A 22,974-nucleotide genomic window follows, 5' to 3' on the forward strand; every position below is an offset into this window, starting at 1 on the left:
AATATCCTTAAGTACAGCATTATACTCATACATGACTTCACACACAGAATGAGGCCGAGGGGGTATATACCCAGAAAAACAACACACGGAAAAACAGCTTTTCTGATGCATGTACAGATTCACACCTTTGAGCCATAACTAAACAACAAAGAGCTTTAAAATGAAGCAATAGTTTCCATTTATTGAAATCATAGAGAAGGAGTCTTTCAAGGAGTCAAATATTCTGAGGGGTTGAAGAAATTAATCACACGATAACTTTTGCAGCAGCATTTTAAGGGATTTTAGGGCAGAGATGTGTTAATTAAGAACGAAGGTACTATAGTTTTGGCAAAAGGTACAGGTATCACTGACTCACAAGGAAACATACTTGTAAATTTCCAGTAAACCTTCATTCCAACTGCCTTAGACTCCCTACTTGCATGGATTTAAAAAGAAAGGGGGGGGGGAAGTGATCAATAACAGCAGGAAACTTTTTACAGAAAGACCAGAGAGTTCACAAGCTTCACATCCACCCCAAATTTCACTACAACTCTGAATCCGTTACTGCTGAACCAAAGAGAAATTAAACAGCCTAGATATTGCTGGTAAAGTTGTTGCAACGTGAAAGAACTTGCTCACCAGACTACAAAGCCACCCAGGGCAGTGAAGTAAAGGAGGCTGCATACATACTCATGGAGCATCCCTCACAAGCAGGATCAGCGGGACCACTCAGCAAGTAACTGCAGGGCCAATGTATGCACAGGAGAAAGAAAATGCCAATAGAACTTGCAACATTAAAACAAAACAAAACAAAACAAAACAAAAACAAAAAAAACCCGAAGTGACATGATGTGCCAAAACGGCCTTATTTCTTGTGTTCTTTACCTAAGCAGCTGCCGACATTCTTTTCTCGGAGGTAAACACCCAATTATGAAAGCTCATATGCTTTACTACCAGCTGCAACCCTATTTTCTCTATCTTTAGCACTAGGGCATTTATCATTCACAATGAAAAACGCTTCAAAGAGCCCTGGTAACGAGCAGATCTTACTACTGTAAAGTGGTTTCAGCTCCTACTTGGACTACATTCTCCTCCTGGCCCCCATCCAGCCGCAGCGAATTACTCCCTCTGCACTGCTCAGATAATCCCGTCCATCCCCGCGGGTTTATTCCCAGGCAGTCTCCTCCCTTTCAGCCCAAGTGCTAGGCTGGACTCGGCTTTCAAGAGCCGTTATCCGCCTACAGCTCCTTATCCAGGCAGCAAAGCCCCGCAGCGTCCCTAACACTTTCCTTCCCTTTCCCCAGGCACCGCAGGAGGGAGAGGAAGGCGCGGAGCCGGGGTTCCTGCAGGCCCCGCAGCCCCCACAGATGTGCAGCCCCGAGCGGCCCGCGGGCGGCCCGGCCCGCCGTGCGGCCTGCGCCGGCCCCGCCGCCTCCGGGCCCCGCTCCCCGCAGGCCGGACCGCCACCCCGCACCCCGGGGACGCGCTCCCTCCAGGCCGGGCCTGCCCCCGTTCCGTCCCTCCCCACTGCCGCTGGAGGCCGGGCAGGGGAGGGGGAGCTCCAGCCGGCCCCCGCGGGGCGGAGGTCACCCGCCCGCCCCCGCCCTCCGCCCATGGGCGCCGGCTCCGTCCAGCCGCCGCCGCTCCGGCCCCGCGCGGAGGAGGAGGCGGCGGGGCGCGTCTCCCGGCGGCGGCTGCGCCCGCGTCGCCGCCCGCCAGCCGCCGGGGAGCCGCATGGAGAGAACGGCCGCCGCCGTGTGCTGGGGTAAGGCGCGCTGGGGCGGCGGGGGCCTGACCCTTCCGCGGCGGCCGCGGGGGAGCCGGCCGGGCGGGCGGGGGCAGCCCGCAGCCGGGCAGGACTGTGCCCCGGGGGGCGGCCCGGGCGGGCAGGGCTTCCGCGAAACTTTCTGTTACTCGGGAACCCCCTCCCGAAGCAGAAAAAGCCCCCCCGCATCGGGCTGAGCCGGGGTGCGGCTCCCGGGGGAAGCACGGGGTTGGGAGGGAAAAACCCGCTACGGAAGATCAGGGACCGGGACCGTGCCCGCGGCACAGGGGACAGCACGGCTCGGCTGGATGGAACCGCAGCCTCGGCAGAACGCTGTGCACAGGCTGTGTGGCATCCGACCGACTACCGGGAGCTCGTATTTGACATGCAACCGCAGGAGCAAACAAGCCCGTATTTTAGGAAATCTAAACATTTTGTTATTTAGGACACAGTTTACTTATATGCATTTTGTTGTCTGCAAGTATAAATCTTTGAAGTGCAAGTTATAAATATTAAAGATTAAATGCATAGGGGGAGTATGTGTATCAAATTTTAGAATAAATTTATTCCAACCCAGTTTGACACACACGCCCCTAATGTATTCCAGATGCACTTAGGCAAATTAGGAAACGGTTATTTTGTATTACAATAGTAGGTGCCTGTTTCAGTGACTAGTGAATGACTTGATACAATAATTACCATATTTATATAACACGTTGTTTATATATGGGTTTTTTCAATCTACGAGGCATTAAAGTCATATATAACATCATTGCCTGAACTGGACTGATTCCTGGAAGTACAAAGCAATGACTTGTTTGGTTTTTTCACCCCCATTCAAGCTACATCTGTGTGTGTATTCAGAGTCTGAAACATGTAATCCGGCTCCAGAAAGAGTGGGTGCATGTTAACAACACGATGTGTCTTCAACTGACATCTGATTGCAAAATAAAACCAAACTGCTGTTAAGGACCTTTTTTCCACTTTTTCCTCCTTAGTTCTTTTCTTCCATCTTCCTCTCATCTCTGGAAGCTCCATCCGTATTGGAATAGGCAGCAATTATTCCAATCTCTGTAAGTAGTCTCTTTTTTTTTTTTAAACTGCATTAATGGCATGCCTTGCAGCCATGTACAGCTGTAGGAAAATTATATTTAAAGTCCTCTAGCAGATAAACATCAATCCATTAAAAAACAAATAGCTTCCTGACTAAGAAAACAACTAAGTTAACAGAAATGGACTTAACCTTGTGATCTTTATACAGACAAAACTCACAGAAATGAGTGAGAGAATTGTCTGAAATACAGAACCATAAAATTTAGTGTCAGGTACAAGTACTTCAATATTTCATTTTTAAAACAAAATCCTCCTTTTCATCATTTTCTCCCACAACAACAAATTAGCACATAGCTGCTAAAACTGATTTCCAAATTGAGCACACTGACATCAATCAAAATTTATATCATTTTGGCACTCACTATTGAAACAAATGTGGCTAAAACTACTTCCAGTCATTGAAATAAAACAATTCCTGACATTTGACTTCCTTCTATTCTTCTTTTATGACTGACTTTTGTAGTTATTACATGAAAGTTTTTTGAAAAGGAAATAAAACATTATAGGAGCCAATTCTGCCCACGTCACTGGTCCCATTTTATCAGAAAAGCACATGTATGCAGGGGAGCAGAGTAGCATGTCCAATCTGTTAGACAAGAGAACGCATACTGATAAAAATATATGCACAACCATTAAAACAACCAAGATATCTCTCAGAGCAAGTGCTGCAGCTCGAGAAAAGCCATGCTGAAATGTTGTAACTAGTCTATGACTTCGATAACAACTTTCAAGCTAAGATGCCCGTCATGGTTGAGAAATCATGTGATTAAACCTGAAATTTAATGAAAGAACAGGCAAACAGGTATCTTATTTACTTGGTAACATACAGAAAGGAACAACAAAGCCAGGCAGCTACTATCATTCACAGACTAGAACTACCATCACACTTGATGTTTGCTGCCACAACCTACCAACTTGGAGAAATTCTTCATAGTATCAAGACCAGCCTCCATCAACTTACGTGTAGGATCTAACTCTAAGATAACTTTGGTAACTAGGAGCAGAGTTTGGAGTAAATGCAAAGTGTTATCTTTCAGATTGCCTGGTACTCCCTTAAACTCCTAGAAAAAACATGCTAAAGTTGGGCTCGAGAGCAAGTGCAAAATTAGTAGCTGCTGATTAAAATTGATTGCCCTCTGGCTAGCTAATATATGACCAACTGGCATCACATAAGTCATAGAAAATACCTAATAACAATACAAAAATTAGAGAGAATTTTAGATGCTTAGTGTAGCTACATGTGGCTGTCTACTCACTTATTAGTGAATTGCCTGTAGGCTTGGCAAAAAAAATACCTGTGCTTATGCTGCTACAGGTTAATATTGCAAAAATACTGTTTAGGTGTTTGAGGGGGTTTTTTTTGGTTTTTTGGTTGGTTGGTTGGGTTGGTTGTTTGTTTTGTTGGGTGTTTTTGGTTTTGTTTTTTTAATTACAGAACTGTTTGGTTTACATTATGCATGAAATATTTCATAGCACTTCATTACATATGTAGGTATGTAACCAGAATACGTTTAGTTTGGGGATTCATATCAGAATACCATAATTTCTTATCCATTTTTTGCTTCCATGTTCCTTGACCCTTAAGCTCAGATTGTTCCCTGCCATTGCCTATCCCAGAGAGGCCACTTTTTCATGGCAAGACAACTTGTTATTGCATTAACTTTAGATTAGTGGAGTTTTGTAATAGAACTGTTGCAGCAAACAGTTCAGAGTAGCCTGAGTATTGCTCTAGTTTCCAAATGGGTGCCTACGTCTCTTCAAAATTAAGCGTTCTTAAGACAATATTTTTTACTTTGGCCTTAACTGAGTACAGTTCAGCCAGGCCCAACGTTCTGGCCTTCTACACAAGGCCTATTGTGTTTAATTACTGTAATGGCCAGACTGGGAAGAGGGTAGTGGTATCCCAGGCTGGTACTGTGTACCACAGGAAGGAGACCGTGTAGTGCATTCCTCAGCTATACAAATACGCCAGGTACTAGACCTGTTTACTCTCCCAGCACTGAACTTCCTCAGCAAGTGCAAAGGCCCAGGAGCAGGCCTGCAGCTCTTCTCATCCAGACTCAGCTGTGCCTCAAGAATACTGTTCTTGTACAGGACAAAGGCGTAAAACAAGCAAAGTCCAGGCAAGCAAATACTAGGAATAGAGCTATGTAACTTAAACCACACAATACCAAGGCAGGTTGACAGTTTTGGCATGTAGTGGAACTTTCTGATCAGAAATAAAATTTGCTGTTAGCTTTGTTGCTTTAGATGTTTCCTTCTGAGAGAAACATTGGATTTTATTTGCAAAGTGCTTTTAGCTTTTGGTCAGGTATGTTTGTTTTTTACAGTAAGAAGTCACAATTATCTCTAGAAAATATTGATGATAATGAATATGTCATTATTAATCAGCAGTTACAAACCTCAGTCACTGTTTCTAATACATAAATGAAGGGGGCCCAAAACTGTCAGAGAAGTAAAAAGGCAGACAAATGGTTCTACCCAAACTGCCTCCCCTTCCTGCATCACGCTGCCTCCTCCCCAGCAGTTCTGAGATTCATCTCTGAAGAAATGGATTGTAGGCATAGGTAAAAGCAAACAAATCAACCAATTTTTCAACCAGTTATCCAGATTGCCAATACATATAGCTATTATAAAAAAAATATTTTACGACTATTAAGTGACTATATAATTATGTATTTAAATATTAGTAAACCTTTATAATAACCATATTGAACTATGTCTCTGGTGTTACACCTAAGAGCACAAGGAATGTCCAGAGATATGTAAAATGTTCATTTGGATGCACCAATCAGGAAAAACAAAACTATAAAATACGCAGTGTTTTAAAATCCCACATTAAGATTTCTGTGTTATAACCTTTACAGATCTTACAAACGTACTCTTACTAAACAGGATTCTCTTACAAAATCAAGAAGGAACAAAAGCATTCATATGTGGCTTTCCTTTTTCCACATGAAAACCCACCTAAGCCAGGCACAGGGACATACTTGCTGCGAAGGAAAAGCACAGAAAATCCTGGTACTAAAACCAGGAGGCTGCTGAGCAGACACTTTGGATGCTGTCCCTCGGCATTCGGCTCACACACAGTAGTGGCACAGCTGGCTGCCAGCTGTGCTGTCAGTGACTACAGCACTGCTACCTGTGTTCTGAGACCCTGGGACGATGGTGGAAGGTTGAATAAACTTCTGCTTATAAACAAGGAAATCTTTGTGTATGCAGCAAGAATAAAACACTTTCTCCACTGCTACAGAATAGGGAGTCCGCAGTTCTTGTTCTTGATGGCAAATCCTGCATTTTTTCCAGAAAACAGACACAGTTGTCTGGAGGCCAGTACTCAGTGAACAAAATTTCACATTTGTATGTGCAGGTGAAGCCCAGTGCCTCAGTTCAAACAGGTGAAGAAACTAGGTGATTTTGGGTCTGTGCCAGGTATCTTACAGTGGTTCTACTGGCTGCAACAGACTGAGACATACAGAAAGGCAAGAGATTGCTTCAAGCCTGTGTGTGACAGCTTTTCTGTGCGCTGGTGTCCTGGAGAGAGCACATCATGCCAGAAAGTTCAAGAGAGAGACTGACAGATCTGCACCAAGACTTCTGCACCCCGCAGCAGTGTATTCCCTTGCACTTGAGGGATGCCTTGAGAAGTGTCAGTGATCAAGGCACCAACATCTACCACCCATTACCAGTCTTCTAACAGAGAATGCTGGAAACCCTGTAGGTCTGTGATGCCAGGCAGTCAGGGAAACACACACTGTAGTTGCCCCCTCTTCTCTAAGTGTACTGCAAAGTTTAATTTCCAGAATAATCTGCTCTTCACTGATTTTGTTCTTTGTAGTGTCGATGTTTTCTGAAGGCACCAAAGAAGGTCTCATCTCCCTTTACTTAAAGGCATATCCTGTACCTCCCTACAGTTTTCCACATTGCACTTCAGGCTTTAATGACTGCAGCTGTGCAGAAAAGATGTTCAAATAGCTCCAGAACACACCTCAGAATTCTTTGCTCTTCGCTTCTAATAAGTTGCATCTCTTGCTCAGTATCTTTCTACTATAAATTTATTTCATGATGGCTTGAAATCATCTGTTTACATCAAAAATGATTTTTTCACCTTTTCATATATTAGGCTGGAATCTACACTGGGAAGGCATCAGTTTCTCTCCAAGCCTGGTAACTTCTCATCCTCCTTTACAAGGATGTAGGCTGACAACTCCAAATGGTTCATTTCCACTGTAACTACTGACTCGATGCTTTAGTTTCAGCAGCTTCTCTCAACTCCTACCTCCCATTCCTGACTTTTTAATTTTTTTAGTGGAGAGAATAGATTAGAATTCAATGCAACTACTATGCAAAAACACAGATTAGAGTCCAACGCTGCTGCCTATCAAATAAACAGAAATGATACTTGAGTTTTTGAAGGAGATCCCATCCAACCGGTACCAGCAGCCATACTGATACAGCTCTCAGAGAAGAGTAGGGCAGGAATAAATGTTTTAGAGGTGCCGAGCGCTATTAACCCTTGCAGTCTGACATTCTTTCGACTGAGGAGCCAAAGATTTGGCTTCACACAGAGCTGCAGACCCTGCTGTATAGGATATAATGTCACTGCAAGCCAAACCTGGGTTTGTCTCCATAAATTTACCCAAGGCTTTATTAAGATTATTAAAAAAAAAAAAAATCCCCACTCTGTCAGACCGAGTTTCTACCCCTAATTTTCAAACTGCAAAGGGATTGTGAGAGTTACAGCTAAGAAGCCCTTAATCCAGTCTTTCAGGTTTATGCAGGACAGCAGATCTCTTTTTTCCCCTGATTTATCCATTTTTTGTGTTAAGTTAGGGCAAAAATTGATTGTTTATTTTGGATGTTGAAGCATGTAAATCAGTCAGAAGGCTGGTTGCCTCAGAGACACAGTACCCTTGTGATTTCTTTGGTATGCTTCACCTAGATCTCATCTGTCTCAAACACTATTTAAATGATCAGCAACAACAGCACAGGAAATATTTAAGCCTGAAACCCTTTTCAGATCTGACAAAGAGGAGAGAGTGTTTTCATCTGCCCAGGGCTTTCAAAAGCAGAAGATTGACTTTCAGTTGACCTGTGGCTTTGTTGCTCAGGAAGGAGTTGCTTGTTACATAAAGTCATCTATTGTTTCTCCTCCTTTTAGATGAACAGAGTATTCTGCCATGTAAAAAAGAAGAACTACAGTGTGGTGACGGACTCTGCCTCTTAAACTGGCTGCGCTGTCACTATAAGAGGGACTGTGGCAGAGACTACATGTCCATCAAACTAACATGCTCAAGTGAGTTACCCATCGCTTTCCTAAATCATGACATCTCGTACGAATGTGAATCCATTTGCTCAGCGAATCCATGTTGGTAGCAATATACTGTTCTAAATATTAGATTTTGTCTGGTTTTGCTGTTGGAAGTATATGGATATTTAGAGATTGATTTTTTCATATGTCCAAATCATTTATACTGCATGCTGATTTCAAGTAGAATAGTACACAAATATCAGCAGTAGTGGGAATGGAAGATTTGGTCAAGCTCAAAATGCATTAAGGTAATGTACTGTGAGGGCTGCTGCTCTGAAACGCCAGTTGAGAGGGGAGAATAAAATACAATAAGGCTAAAAAAGGCAGTTGCCATTGCAGGAAACAATCAAACACTGTCTTGTCTACAGAGCAGTGACTGCTGGCCAGGCACTCTGCATTTGGAAATGTTAATGTGAATAAAATAGCTGCCAGCTGATTAAAATAATACTTCAGCAAGGGAGAGGTAAGAATTACTGTCAAGTCAGAGATACTTGAATGTGTGTTTCAAGGAGTCATAGGGTAACTTTTGTGAACAGTGCAGACAGCTCACATTAGAACCAGATTTGTTGTAAATACATTGAAAGATGAGTTGGAGGATTTCTGATGAACAAAAGTGTGTTGTAACCTCAACAATTGCTGTTTACTAGCAAACTTGGTGATGTAACTATCTCATCTTTTTCTGTTCCTACTTTTTGCTCATTATGTTTACTTGTTAATTTCAAGCTACAGTTTCACCTCTGAAACCATCCTTTTAACATACCCATCTTCTATCTAGCAACATCTAAGAGGGCAAATTACTTTTAGACTTCTATTCTACACAGTACAAATAAGATAGATCACATACTGCTGTCACTAATTACTTGACAGAAGTATTCGCAGACCTGGGGTTTTTAGTTAACACAACATCGTACACAGAAGAACACAGCCTCAATTTTGGAAGAAGACCAGAAATTACAACAGGGAGAGCAGAACAACAAGCTACTGGCAATGCACTTCAGATGAAAGTAAATGAAAAAAGAGTTTTAAGAGTGAGCCTGGTACAGTCCATCCTCTCGTGGGCATTCAGAGGCAAGACAGAGCTAATCCAAAGTCAAACACTCTGAAACATGCGTGGTATAGACAGCAGGCCTTCAACACCAGCTGTGTAATCTACAGACCCGCTGCCTGGCTCTACAGGGGAGTTCAAGCACTCATGCAACACGGGAGCTCTGCAGAAGTGATCAGATCCCAGTAAGTAGAGCAGGATTCAGGTCAGCTCCACGGAGCACAGAAGATTATGAGTTTATAACTTAGAATTCAGAAGGGCTACAGTTAAAATGCATGGGAGGACACACAAGACCTGAATCTAGGCAAGACCTCAGGCTCTTACGCTCTTAATTCCTAATCTAATCAGCAGAGATAAGAGTTAGACGTGTGGTTTGGTTTTTTGTCTGAAAAGAAACATATTGGGTGTGACTGGAAGATTTAATGGGTACACATCAGTTTTTATGATCTCGCATCTTGCCTGGATCACATAAAAACCTTTCAGCAACTGACATTGCACATAAGTATGCGTTGTTTTCTGCCCTTCCATAAAGCAAGTAGTGTGGCAACAAACTCTTTTTAATGTATGCAAATTTAGTGTATATAAATGTTTCTAAATGCAAAGCTATCCATTCAGTGCTAATAAGAAAAAACAATGACAGCTAACAAAATAGAGTCAAATAGTCACAGGTTTGCTCTGAACACATTACAGTAGTTAAGACCTCAAAACCACAAAACCAACAGATCATTTGCAATGGTTACAGAAGCGCACGCAAATCAGAAATTGCCTAGAGGAAAAATCCATTATTTTTCAATGGAAAAACTGATTTGCTGTTCACAGATGAACCTGAGAGCAAGCAGAGTGTCATCCAGCAAGGCACTAATATCTGTCACTTCATATATAGTTCACAGACACAGAAATGTTTCAGACAAGACAAGTGCCAAAGCACCTCTGTCATGTATTGGTTTTGCTGAATAACAGCAAGACCTGCTAGAAGATCAGCACCAACAGAAAATCTACACTGAATGACTATAATATGTATATAAGGGGGTGAGTATATATAAATAGATATATTGGGATCTTCATTATTTTTTCTGTGTGCGAGATAGAGGCACTCCACTTTAATAATTTATTGTTCTTATTTCTAACTTTCTGCTTTTATAATACTAACAATCAAACATTTAGACCACAGGTTAGCAAACACTTTCATGCAGTTGTCTATTTCATTCTAATATATTTTAGAATTTCCCGGCAAGATCCAAGAACCTGTGATGCCTGCTGAAGGCAACAGTCATTTAATGCACTATACCCTTGAGCCATAAAGCATGAATAAAAATATCAAGCTTTTACATATTAGTTACCATTATTCTTTTTCATCTTAGATTTGTTACATTTACAGTTAATGGCATCTCCGTTCTTTTTTTTTAAATTTTGGCCAAGAAAAACTTCATCTACTTCATACAAAACCCATACATAATACAATAAAAAGGTACCAAGAAGGAAGCGTAGTTCCCTTATTGCATGTTTCTCTCTTAAAGCACTTGTGGTAAACATCTTCAAAGCTTGTCTCAATCATATAACCTGTCCATTACTTAGTGTGTCCTTGGACAATTTATCGTGCAGTTTAAGGAAACAGATTAAAAATGCAAATAGATCTATCACATAAGAATGTTGGTTTCTTATTTTGATGTTTTCAGAGACATGGGGACTGTCAATTTTTAATTGAAAAATATTTTTTATATATATATATGTAAAAATCTACTTCCATGTCATTATTTCAACAACCTAAAAATCTTTTGGTAAGTCGCATTAGGTCACTTGTTTATTAGCATACTGTAGAGCTACAGCTATCGAACTATCACTAGTAAAAATGTATGGCCATCGTCTCCCCATGTGTTTAGAGGCCACATCTGTATTCCCCTCCAGTCATGCGCACAAATTCCCAGTGAAAATTTTGACCTTCTGCTAGATTTCTGTTTCTTCAAGGACAAAAGCTGACCTAATATTTTCCAAATCAAAATGCTGGTAGTCAGCAGTGTCATCACTAGTCTGTGTATTTATGAATGCACATTACTAGTGTGCAACAGAGCCTATTACTACCTGTAGTTCTGATGAATTAAATGGAGGAGGGAAGAGACAGCTGTTGTCTGGCCTTTTTTGAAACCCAGACAAAAGCTATAGTCCAAACTTCTGCCATGCAATATGGTATTCCTTGACTAAAAATGCCTCGATGGATGCTAAGCAGATGTTTTGAAATGAGTTTCCATTCAGCTGGAAGTTTACAATTCTCACCATAAATCATAATGTAAATCTAATATATTAGACAAGTTAAAATTTCCATTTTTATCATGTTACAAATTAATAACTTCAGCATTTAAAAAATAACAGAATAAAGCCATATTCCACCTTTTGAGTTGTCTGTGAAAAGAGCCCTTGTCAAAGTTATTCTTAGTTACGGAAACTGAAAATCAGGATACACTGGAATTTAAATCCCTTTCTATTGCTTAAAGTAAGTTGTTGTTGCAGTTGTTGGAAGCTTGACTCTGAGAAAGTCGGTTCAAGATCACTCCCTGAGCCTAAAAATTCCTGAGTACAGAGGTCCACATCTTGTACTGGATATAGAGGGAAGTGTCCAAAAGTGCTGTTCAGATCACAATCTCTGCTTGTAATGGAAGGACTGAACATATTGCACAGCACTCAACAGGACAGCAAGTGAACCCTCTGAATACTACTCACAAGACTGTTTTCTGTGTAATTACCAAAGCACTTTTGTGATAGGATCGATTAATTACATTGCTAAGCAGCAGGTGATGCTGTTCCATAGTGTGCAGAGGTCTGTTTCTTAAATTTGTTACATGGATATCAAAGTCCAAAAATACTTTAATGCTGATAACATGCTATACTGTGTTATTTTGTTTTGTTCTTTCTATTTTAATTTTGTTTCACCTTCTTCCCCCGCCTCTGGGTTTCTAGAAACCCAAGATACCTTTAAGGTTTAAGGCTGAAACAGCAGTAATAATACTGGTTTTATATGACAACTACTGGTTATGCAACACAGATAAAGAACACACATATCTTTTGGACCTACGTCGAAAAAATCTGCACAATAGTTTTACCTTCAAACGTACATCAACGTGCATCAAACTGGAAAATGCGACCCTTTTCAGGTGCTTCTGAAAAGCAGTATAGTTCACTCCCCAGTAAATACCTTCAGTCAGGACTTAGGTACTTAGGTGTTTCTACTCACCGGCAATTCTCTCATCAGCTATTGAGACTGCTGAATTTTTGGTGGACTCCAGCTATACAGGGGCTCTGAGGGAAGCTGATCACATGGAACTTCATTTGGTATGGCTGGAATAAAACAGAAATTCAGTCTCAGATATCAACTAATAGAACAGTCACTTGGAACTGGGATAAAATATATCCACCCAAGTAAAAGGGATGTCTTTGCTACTGCCCCCCCAAAATTATCCCATCAGTCTGAAAACTGGTCAATCATTCCTACCAACACTACAGAATTCTTATTATAAAAATGCATCAGAGAAGCACAGTGGGTTTTTTGCTTTGTCCTGGACTACATCCTCTGTGACAGTATGTAGGTGTAAACTAGCAGCTCTGGTGTGAGCTGTCAGGCCTTTAAGCAAACACACAAGTTAAGATTATAGAATCCAAAAGCATGGAAGTTTGTGCTTTGTGCAGGTTTATAAACAAAAAGCTTTTCCCTAGTACACTCATTAGAAGTTTATTCATACAACAGTTTTCTTTTTCGGTCTGAGGAAGCCGCCTTTCTTTAAGCAGAGAAAGAAATGGCCAAGTTCCTCAGTCTGTTATATATGCTCACTACACTTGTACATTCACTCCAGGGGATTTTGGATTTGTCAGTAACTAAGGGGAACGCGTGAGAACTACTTCTTAAAACACTGGCAGTACATCAGCCATGGAAGCAGACTAATGATAGAGCAAAAAGGAAATTACTTTCAAATCACCTCCTGCCCGCTGTGTCGTTAATGCCTAATATTGTGGACTGACATACTTAGGCAGTGGGAAGGAATAAAATGAGAACCTTTTGTTCTAGCATTTATAAAATCAGATACAATAGTGTCTGTAATGGGGGCTCCCTGTACCAGTAACCACTACCATGTGGTCTCAATACTCCTTTAGAAGAAGAGATTGCTTTGTATCAGCTATGCAGATAAGCAGGATCTTGGAAGTGAGAAGGGCAGAGAAAAAAGAGATGCTAAGAAAGAAGGTCAAAAATAAATACGTGGGAAGGGGGAAAAACAAAACTGACAGTTCTTTCCCAACCAAATTCTACCAGTTTTACTATCATGTACCTCACTGAAATATTTTGTGCCACTGCTGTAAGACAAGAACGAGGCCATGGTACTTTGAGGATATCCACCGCTATTGTGGGCAGTCCAGTCACACTGGAACTCTTGACATTATTACTTGTGCAGTTACGAGCAAATGGCAGAGGCATTCCATATTTCGTATTTGAGACATCGACAAAGATCCCAGAGGGCTTACACACAGAAAGGTGGTTACACAGGAAAGACAGGCTATAGTATTCTACATACTTTTTCAGACCTAGGCATGTACAGGAAAAGCTTTGCAGCTAACCATGGTAAAGTGAATTTTCAGGGAAAAGGAAGGGAAGGGAATCAGGAAAATCGTGGGGCGTCAAAACCAACATCCACCCTATCTACTGAGAGTAAGAGCAGACTTTCCACTGAGGCTATATTCCAGGAGAGATTTCCATTACATACCCAGCATATTGCTACAAGATGGAAAACATCCATGCTACGCCACAAACCCTAGACTAGTTCTGGCAGAACAGGTGGTGGATCAAACAAGAAGAATGCAGGATAAGTTCTTTTGAGAGGAGGGAATCTTTGTTCTTGTTGTAACACCTCACACATCCAGTTTCCTAACCATGGCTTCTAGGCATTGTGATAATGTAAGTAAAGATTAACAGTACCAGTCAGCATGTTGAGCCATAGCTCTGACATTCCTAAAAGGCTGTTTGTGGCATCACAGTAATCAGCCACAGCTTGATGAGCTACGTGCGTGCATTCATAGAGATGATTCTCACACAACCAACAGTATAGGCTTACCAACAGGTGATGTGTGAATACACATCTATAAATGCAGCTCTGTAGAAGAGGTGCCTTAATGTAGAAAGAAAAAATAAAACAGGAAAGAATTTCATATTGCAGGATTCTAAGTCTGCACAATTCAGTTAATTTTTACCTTTCATCTTGATCTTGGCTTTCAGAGGCAAAATAGTTACTTCCTTAGCGTACCCTGGGAGCTTGATTTTAGCATTTAAGAAGCAAAACACTGACAATAAAGTATTTCATTTCATGTGCAGCTACCATGAAATTCAGCCTAATGGGAAAGAACACGAACTATTTAAAGTGTATTTCAAGTACAAAAATATTTGCCTATTCTTTCCTGTATCAGTCAACCAGAATCACATGAAAAAATGCATGCTTCTTTCTTCCTCTCTCTGTCTCACCCTTTCTCTTTCTTGTGCTCCCTTTTCTTAACTTGACTGATGATTTTTTGCTGTTAAATCCTCTTGAATCAGAAGTAGAACCACTGCTAAATCTTAACAAAAGCATTGTCCTGCATGTACGCAAGGGAGGCTGCCCTGAGAAGCAATGCATGGATTTGTTCCACTTGAGAAAACAATTTCCCTTGCCTTAAGAGCAAATCAAATGTAGTATAATCTTTGTTCAAGGGTTAACCATACATTTCTCAGAAAATACGCTCGGCAAAATAGCGTTGACCTGCAGCACTTAAGACCTACTTGCCTTCACCTACTCTCTTTCTAGTCCTCTAACCAATAATTCAGCATAGAAGCTTACATGCATACAAAGATTTTAGCTATCTTTTAGTGTCTCAAATTACCTATGTGCTTTTTTTCCAAGCCTGTATTATTTATCTAGAGACTTTCCTGATGCCATAAGAAAGTAGTATTAAGGGCTAAAATTCTGCTCCAAATTGAAACATACGTTTTCATGATAGCCAAAGAATTTGCCCCACTGAAGCCAACGATAGTCATACCTGTACAATCATTGCTCCCACTTCCAAGGGTTACATGACTGGAGTCTTTTGTACCAAAGAAATTGTCTTTTACACCACTTCAGACTTCTCTTTTTATTATTAAAATAATTAAACACTGCTCAAAAACTTAAAATAACTCTGTCATGAAGACTTTACCTAAGGAGCTAGGTTTATTTCATTCAAAAAGCTGCATCTACACAGATAATCCCACAGATTGCTTTTCTGTTAAGTACCACAGGCCATTTGGATTAATAATCTCCATCACTCTCTGTCCAGCTTAATATAAAAATCACATAGGTAATGCTGCCCATGGAAAATTCTCTCTAGATAATCCTGCCCAGAGTCAACCAGGATGGTTAACATAATCTTGTCTTTAGACTGTTGAGGGAAGTATGTTAGAATACTATCCACACTTTGATTTTGGACAGTTCTTGTCAGAAAAGCAGATTTCAAGGAAGGCACAGTACTGTTATTTAAACAACTATTATAGGAACATAACAACACTTGAGATACAGTGACAGCAACAATTGAAAATATTAAATTTTAATCTAACGAATGCATTCGTTTCTATTCATTCCCAGCTAAATCCATTAGATATCCTTCTAAAGTTATTCCATCACAGAAGATGCTTTGGCCTCCAGTTAGATTTCAGTTCTTTGGAGCATTCATTAAATTTATTTCTGTTTTATTAGAAGAATTTAGATTGTTTTGGAAATTTTTATCTACTCTTTCCGTGTCACAGCAATGTGCAGCCTATTGCATACAAAAAATGCTGTTGCTGGACTTATTTATAAATTTCATGTACTACCTTAGTCTGGATTATCAAAATAATTACAATTATATCCTCTGCTCTTACAACTTTCATTTATCCTTTCTGAGGATTAATTTGAAAGACTGCTTCTTCCAGTGCTGTTATGTTTATTCAGCATATTTTTCTCTTTTATTTGCTGACATTAAGTTTTATTTAATGCATTTGTACTGCCTGCTGAGGGTCAGTATTTGTTAATCTTGCTTGAAATAAAATCCTGCTCACATACTCCCTACTTTGGTAAGCAGAAATGAACAATAGGCATAACTGAAATAGCCCTCCAGTAACTTAATTAGAGCAGAACCTTTATCTGTATTATGCATCTTTAATTGGACAACTTATCTATTCATAAGCACATTGCTAAAAAGAATAGAGGGTTTAGAAAATAACAACTAAGCAGAGAATTCTAGCATACAGTAAACATGAAAGGCAAGCCTGGATGGCCCTGGCACCGTTTGTCTCCTAGCTAGAAAAATCAGCAATGGCTGAGTAGCCTTAAGAGACGAGTATGATCAGATACTGTCAAGCAAAGATGCCAGAACCGGGTCTTCCTGAAAAGGGACAGTCATTCTGACGATGACCCCCCTGCGCTGTGAACTTAGAAAATGCTCAATTCTGATACATATAGCCATTTTCAAGGTAGAGATAAGAATATTAAATTATTTGACAGGATATTCTCCTGCTCTGTCTTCCTAAGCATCATCGGAGACTCTCAAAAACAACAGTAATTCACAAAACTAGTAAATGCTGTTTATAAATGAATGAAACCCTGATGACATCCTCCTCTGAAGGAGAAGCAGAAGTAACCCCCTCAATCCTTCTTTGTGGGAGAGAGCCAGAGAAATGTACAAACCAGTGATACGTGAAAGGCAGACTAAAGAGTTCAGGGTCTAACTTAGATGATGCTTCTAGCCTAAAGCACTGATAAATCCTTCACCATCTTTGTAACACTGCACTTGCCATAACAGTTACATGGGAAAAAAGATTTACACAGGGAAAAAAAGAATTAAGCATCCTTTTATAACAACCTTTAGTGCAATTACAGAGATAGCCTTTGTCTTCTATAGATTCAGTAGTCTGGCCCCCAGGAGTGCTGGATTAATTGGAAGTTGAATTACATGCCTGCTTAGGAGCTGGATCTGCCTGGTGTTGTAGGTGAGCCCCGCTGCCGCAGTGTGGTTCTCCTGAGCTGTGTCCACACAGCTTCTGTGCATCTGCTCTGGACCCAAGGCCCGGGGACCGGCCCTGTGTCTGCTCGAGGAGCAAGGTCGGGGTGCTGATACACTTGTTGTGGGGGAAGTTTTTATTCACACGGTGTGATTCGCACCATGGCCATAAAAAGTTGTGGTGGCTTAACTCAGGGAATGGTGCTCTACCAGATGAGGGACAAGAATGGTCGAGGCTGGCGTTGCTTTCTGTGTGCCTCTGCTAGCAAAGCTGCAAGTCTGCTACTGGGAAGAAGTCTGCTACTGGGGATTCTCCCAGGAAAGAGAAATGTCAGAACTGACAGTGTTTGCAGTATTAAGCTGTGTTGGCAAAATTCTTGTAGAAGTCACCAAAATGTAAATGAACTCCACTGACTCAGGGAAGCAATCTCCAGAAGAAAGAGACGCAGAACTTATTTGCATTTAGCAGGGGATTACAAATATCATTGTTCTCTCTCCTCCTCTCAGACTGAAACTGTTGGCTCAGTGTCAGCAGTGCAGAGATGCAATTCTCTTTCTTGAAGCCGGTTTAATACCAAGAGAATAAAGTGTGTATCCCTGTTCTTGTCAGCTAGCTATTTTTCACACATAATTTGCTGCAGGAATCCTGATTCTCAATACTAGGAATATAGTATATGATATAGCACAGCAGAAACATGTCGAAGTACATAATTAGAACAGAAAAAAAGAGGTTGGTCAATGAAAATGCAAGACAGATTCATCACTTCAGTAAGATACAGTGAGGTCAGTCCACAGCTTTTGTTGGGCGTCAATTGTTTTCTTGCCCTGAGTATTAGGCTGGAAATAGTAGTCAGCACAGGCTTTGAAAAATACTACAGAAACCTCATTCTGGAAATACTCCATGGAACATGAGTTAACAAGAAGGACAGAAATTTACCTGATGATAAAAATGCATGAGCAAGACAGGTATAATGCAACATGCTAATTTTCTTGTCTGGAGAAAGGAAACATCATCAGGATAAAAACAAAATACACCAAGATAGCACAGTACACTTCCCACGTTTAAAGTAATATAAAGTAAAATATTACAAATCTAACAGGCATAAGTGCCATATTTTCACCATAAATAATAAATAGCATGGTAATCCCCACTGCAGAAGAGATTAAAGCATCAAGAAAAAAAACAAACGCCACACCCCACGTTTCCATGGCAAGTCTCTTTTTTTCTCCTATTTTCTATTGCCACATAACCCACGTAATATTCATTAGAAGTAATTGCTCGGCTTAAGGAAGTAGTGTGCTGGTAATTTGTCCCTCTTCCACAGGCCGTAGAAAGTGCAGGAAAAATATGCAGAATTAGAACGTGACTTAACACAGAGCATAAGACATAGATCATGTGCTGCAGAAAGTGTCAATTTGCTTTAATTTAAATCATAAGTCAATTCAAGCAGAAGTAGAGTTAAGGTATTGCTCTTTTGGTTTTTGACTTATGGAACACGTTTAGTTAAAGTGCCTCTCTACTGAAATGCATCGGTGTGTTACTTCACAGCGTTAGTGCAACCATCTGTCCTCAGAAGACCACGATGCAGTTTGAACACTGCCGGCCCTTTCAGCAGGCACACAACAAAGTATTCTTCTGACAAAATGGGATCATACTTATACTAATAAAGGTCAGCATGGGATTTCATGACTGAACAAGCCAAAAAAAGAGGTCACAGTCTGGATATGTTAAAATTCTGCGCATTTAGTTTATTGTTTGGGGCTTGAGAAATTGACTCTTCTCATGGGAGATGCTACCATCCTAATGATCTGGTGTTGGGTAACATGCTGCTCTTTAGCACTAATGCCATGCCCTCCCTTTGAAAAGGGAGCAAACACTTAGACTTCGGATGCCGAGATCCTGATACATCATCTTTTCTACTGGCATAGAAAAAACTTTGTTGGATATATAGGCGGTAGGTTTCAGTCATGTAGCTGTCTGTTGCACTGCGAAGTCCACTAAGCACCACATCCTCCCCACTGTGTAGGACACTATTTTACCTAACAGGGAGTTAACACAATGCAGAATAAGTCCCCAGATTTTCCTTCTGTAGTCCACCAAATGCCATGCGACCTATTATATAGGTAACCACAACGCCCTACCACATGCTACTTAGAAAAATGGAGCACCTGCAGGCTCAGAGTTACCTGGGGATAGTTTTGCTCGCTTCAGCAGGTGTTTCAGCCAAGTCAGAAGCGAGGAGACGGGTGAGAAAGCTGCCGCCTCTGTCTCCTCCGCAGTCAGGAGGACAGGCAAACTGGCATTCGCCAAATGGAAACAAAACGTGTCAGAAAGTCAGCATCTCTCCTACCACTTTCTGGAAACATGAAAACCTTGCTTCAGCCTGCTAACTTGCAGTGAAAATAGCCTAATTTTATCAGTAGAAATTGCCAACAAGAGAGAGAAGAGCTCTTTATTAAAGGATGATAAGTGAAAGCTGAGATTAAGGCTGACATCGGGCAAACTGATTTCATATTAATCTTGTTTTGGGATCATAACACAGCAACTATTTGTGATAATATATGTATATACACATTTATAGGAGGCAGACACAGCTTTTATGGGTTTGATGTATTCATATTACATTATCTTGAGTAAGAATCCAAAGGACAATGTTTATAGAGTAAATGAGGCTAGTGAAATATTCCATTAATTCAGAGACATCCATCACGAATGTCACCACATCCCCACCACAGAGAGCAGTTTGCACAAAGGGTATGGCCACGCTGATGGGGCCCACGGCTGCAGCCCATTCCTCTCCCCAGGCCTCTGAGCCCCCACTGCCACTTTTTGTGATTCAGCACCTGATCCTTTGAACCCAGCCTTGCTCTAACTGAACAGGCTCGTGCCTGAACTCGCCGCATCTTTCTCCTGTCACCCTAACCAAGCTGTTCTGTGCAAGGCGCAGAGACAAGGCGCTGGAACAGAACAAAGAGGTGTTCCTGTTTGCATTGGCTCTTTGGTGTTAACTACTAGGACAAATAAATTAAATGTATTTTGGCAATGGAACACCACATGCGAGTCGTCTTTGAAAAGAAAAATCCCATTCTGGCAGACGAGGGTTTCCTTACCATCTCTTCCTTTCACCCAGGAAGATATTGTCACCCTAAAGAAGCCACATCTAAAGCAAACGTGACAGGATCAACTACAGGTTATTTCAAGGTTCAAGCAACCTTCTCCCACATTTATTCTTGTAATTAAATACCAATAATTAAGTATATTGTCTTTAAAAGAACATATTAATTAGAATAAAAAATTGTTAATTCAAGACAAGGCAAAACCTTCAAGTTAGATTTCTCTGCTCAGGATTGCTTTTAGAGTTTACAAAAGAATTACTAAGTTCAAAACCAGTTTGCCAAAGTTCCAGTAGAAAAAAAATAAAAACTTAATTGAAAAATACAACCATAAAGTATATTTCAAATCTAATTCAATTAGCTTGCAAATAATGATTATAGTTATGTTCCTAACTTATAGATGCTTTCATGGATGAATAATCTCATCTCATACCGTGATCACTATGCACATACATTAAACCTGCACATGTAAAACTGGTATGAATGCAGTTCTGAAAAATAAAGCATTCCCTCAGCACATCTTATTGACAAGCTGCTCATTTGAAATCCTACCTTGGAAAAGCATCTGCTTCTTTGTAATTTCATGTTTGGGAATAATTAAGAGATGAGCAAATAACTGAGCCAGTGCACAAGATAATTTGACTGGACACTATTGATTCCTCCTATAATGGTTCGAGAACTGGTGGTGATGAAGACTTGTTCAGATGGAGGAGTAGTAGTAGTGCAAAAGAAATTACAGGTTATGTGTGATTCAGTAGTGATATCTACCACAGTCAGAGAGTAAAAAAAGAAATCTTGTGCTAAATTAATCAGAGGAAATAGGACCATAATTCATAGTCAGTAATCATCTTGACAAATATTGTAAATTAATGACTTATACATTATTCATTACTTTTTATCTCAGTCATCGTCATTTTCTAAGGTTGATATGTGTATGTTTCTCTTTGCAGAGTTTTTGGGTAATCAAACACTGATAAAAGGCAACACGAGAAATAAACTTATGTATTATTTGGCTGTCTCTAATCTTTCTTCACTGACAGGGTTTATCTCCAAGTAACACAAGAGATGAACTGGAGCAGTGACTTTCCTTTCAGAACCGAAAAGCTCACTGAACAGTCTTAGCACTTCTTGAATCAACAAAGTTGCCCACACCTTCACAAGTATTCAGTGCTTGCAGGCTCAGGTATATTGTTAGCAACGAGGCCATCTGTTTTTATCATCAGCCCTGTCTTCCTTAGCCCAACCTTAAAATCTGATATTTTAGGAAACTATGCAGCAGCTGCTAGTTAGAAAAAAAAATCTGTGATCTCATTGCCAGAAGGACTTAACAAGATAGTATTAACAAGTGACACAGTAAATATGAATATGTTAATTATTTGAATAATCCAAACAGCATGATATTTCTTCTATCATATGCTGTCAGCACAAGGGAGATGAGAGACAGGATCTAAAGTAAAAGTCCCTCTACTATATGATATTCAGTACGGCCTTTAGAACAAATTGTAGTAGGACAACATGCACAGACTGAACATTATAAATCTGTAGGTGTAGCTCCATAACACAGTGGTTATCTTTGTTAACATTTCTAGCACATTTCTCCCAATTAATACCGATGCATAAGCTACCTAGAAGGCGGCAGGGGTTCAAACAGGATTTTATTTTTGCATAGCGTTCTTATCTTCCTTGTTAAAGAATTGCAATTGGTCCCTTTATCTCCAGTAGCTTAAAAAAAAAAAAAAAAAAAAAAAAAAAGCACAACACCAGTCACCACACACAAACAAACCCCAAACCATACACACAAAAACTTACAACCAAAAATCCCCACACAAACCACCAAACCAAAAAGCCACACCTAACTTCAAACCACATTCCCTTACCAATTTACAATGGAAGGGAAGAGCTCTCCCATCTTCAAGTGGTGAACAACATCCCACTGTAGTACAGTTTCAAGACACCCCTACCACTCTTGATTAGGACCTCTCAAAAGATACCTTGTGATGTGCAAGATAGGAGGAGTTAAGGGAACTATTTGGTACATGCAGAGATGTCAAACCTTTCCCATTTAATGTTTTTTCCTGAAGCTTCAGGACAGTGAGCACTTTGGATTAAAAAAAAAAGGTATCCACTTTCCGTTGCCATTCTAACTGGGCATTTTGCCCGCACAGTTGTATTTAGGATATGCTGTGAAGTCCATGCTTTTATAAATTCTGAGAAATAGCTGTTCACCTGCTATTCCAAGGTAATGTATTTCAAAATTGCTTTGAGGCAGTAGGGTAATTCTGAGTTAACATCTTGTCTCTACAGCAGATCAAAAAGTTACTGTTAATCTTTTTAATAATTAATACGAGGCTCATCTCAGCTTTTTACATATTTGACTTCCCAGTTACAATCACCATCAGAAGCTTTAAAGAGAAAACAGCCACCTTTTCCAAGCTTATTTTTGTTCAATTTCAGCAAATTAATCATTCATTGCATTACTCTTGCTCTAAGCAACTGAAGTTCAAGGCTTCCTTATTGTTTTAGCCTTCACGTGGTTCACTCATTCAGCCAACACCACACAGATGAGCTGCATCTTCCACGAGCTGTCACCTGCCCTGTAGCTACCTCTTTAGGTCACATTAGATG

At 40.5% G+C, this 22,974-nt stretch overlaps 1 protein-coding gene across 1 annotated transcript in view; it reads left to right on the forward strand.

Annotated features, from left to right (window-relative positions):
* Positions 1-1,647: 1,647 nt before the first annotated feature.
* BEAN1 (brain expressed associated with NEDD4 1) overlaps positions 1,648-22,974 on the forward strand; it is a 46,217-nt gene continuing 24,890 nt past the window's right edge. The window contains exons 1-3 of the mRNA XM_065640945.1: positions 1,648-1,744; positions 2,743-2,817; positions 8,019-8,153. Of these exons, the coding sequence (XP_065497017.1) occupies positions 1,714-1,744; positions 2,743-2,817; positions 8,019-8,153 (241 nt within the window). The 5' untranslated portion in view covers positions 1,648-1,713. The remainder of the gene's footprint in view (positions 1,745-2,742; positions 2,818-8,018; positions 8,154-22,974) is intronic.

The sequence above is a fragment of the Caloenas nicobarica genome, chromosome 9 (assembly GCF_036013445.1).
Source record: "Caloenas nicobarica isolate bCalNic1 chromosome 9, bCalNic1.hap1, whole genome shotgun sequence".
NCBI classification, from domain to species: domain Eukaryota; kingdom Metazoa; phylum Chordata; class Aves; order Columbiformes; family Columbidae; genus Caloenas; species Caloenas nicobarica.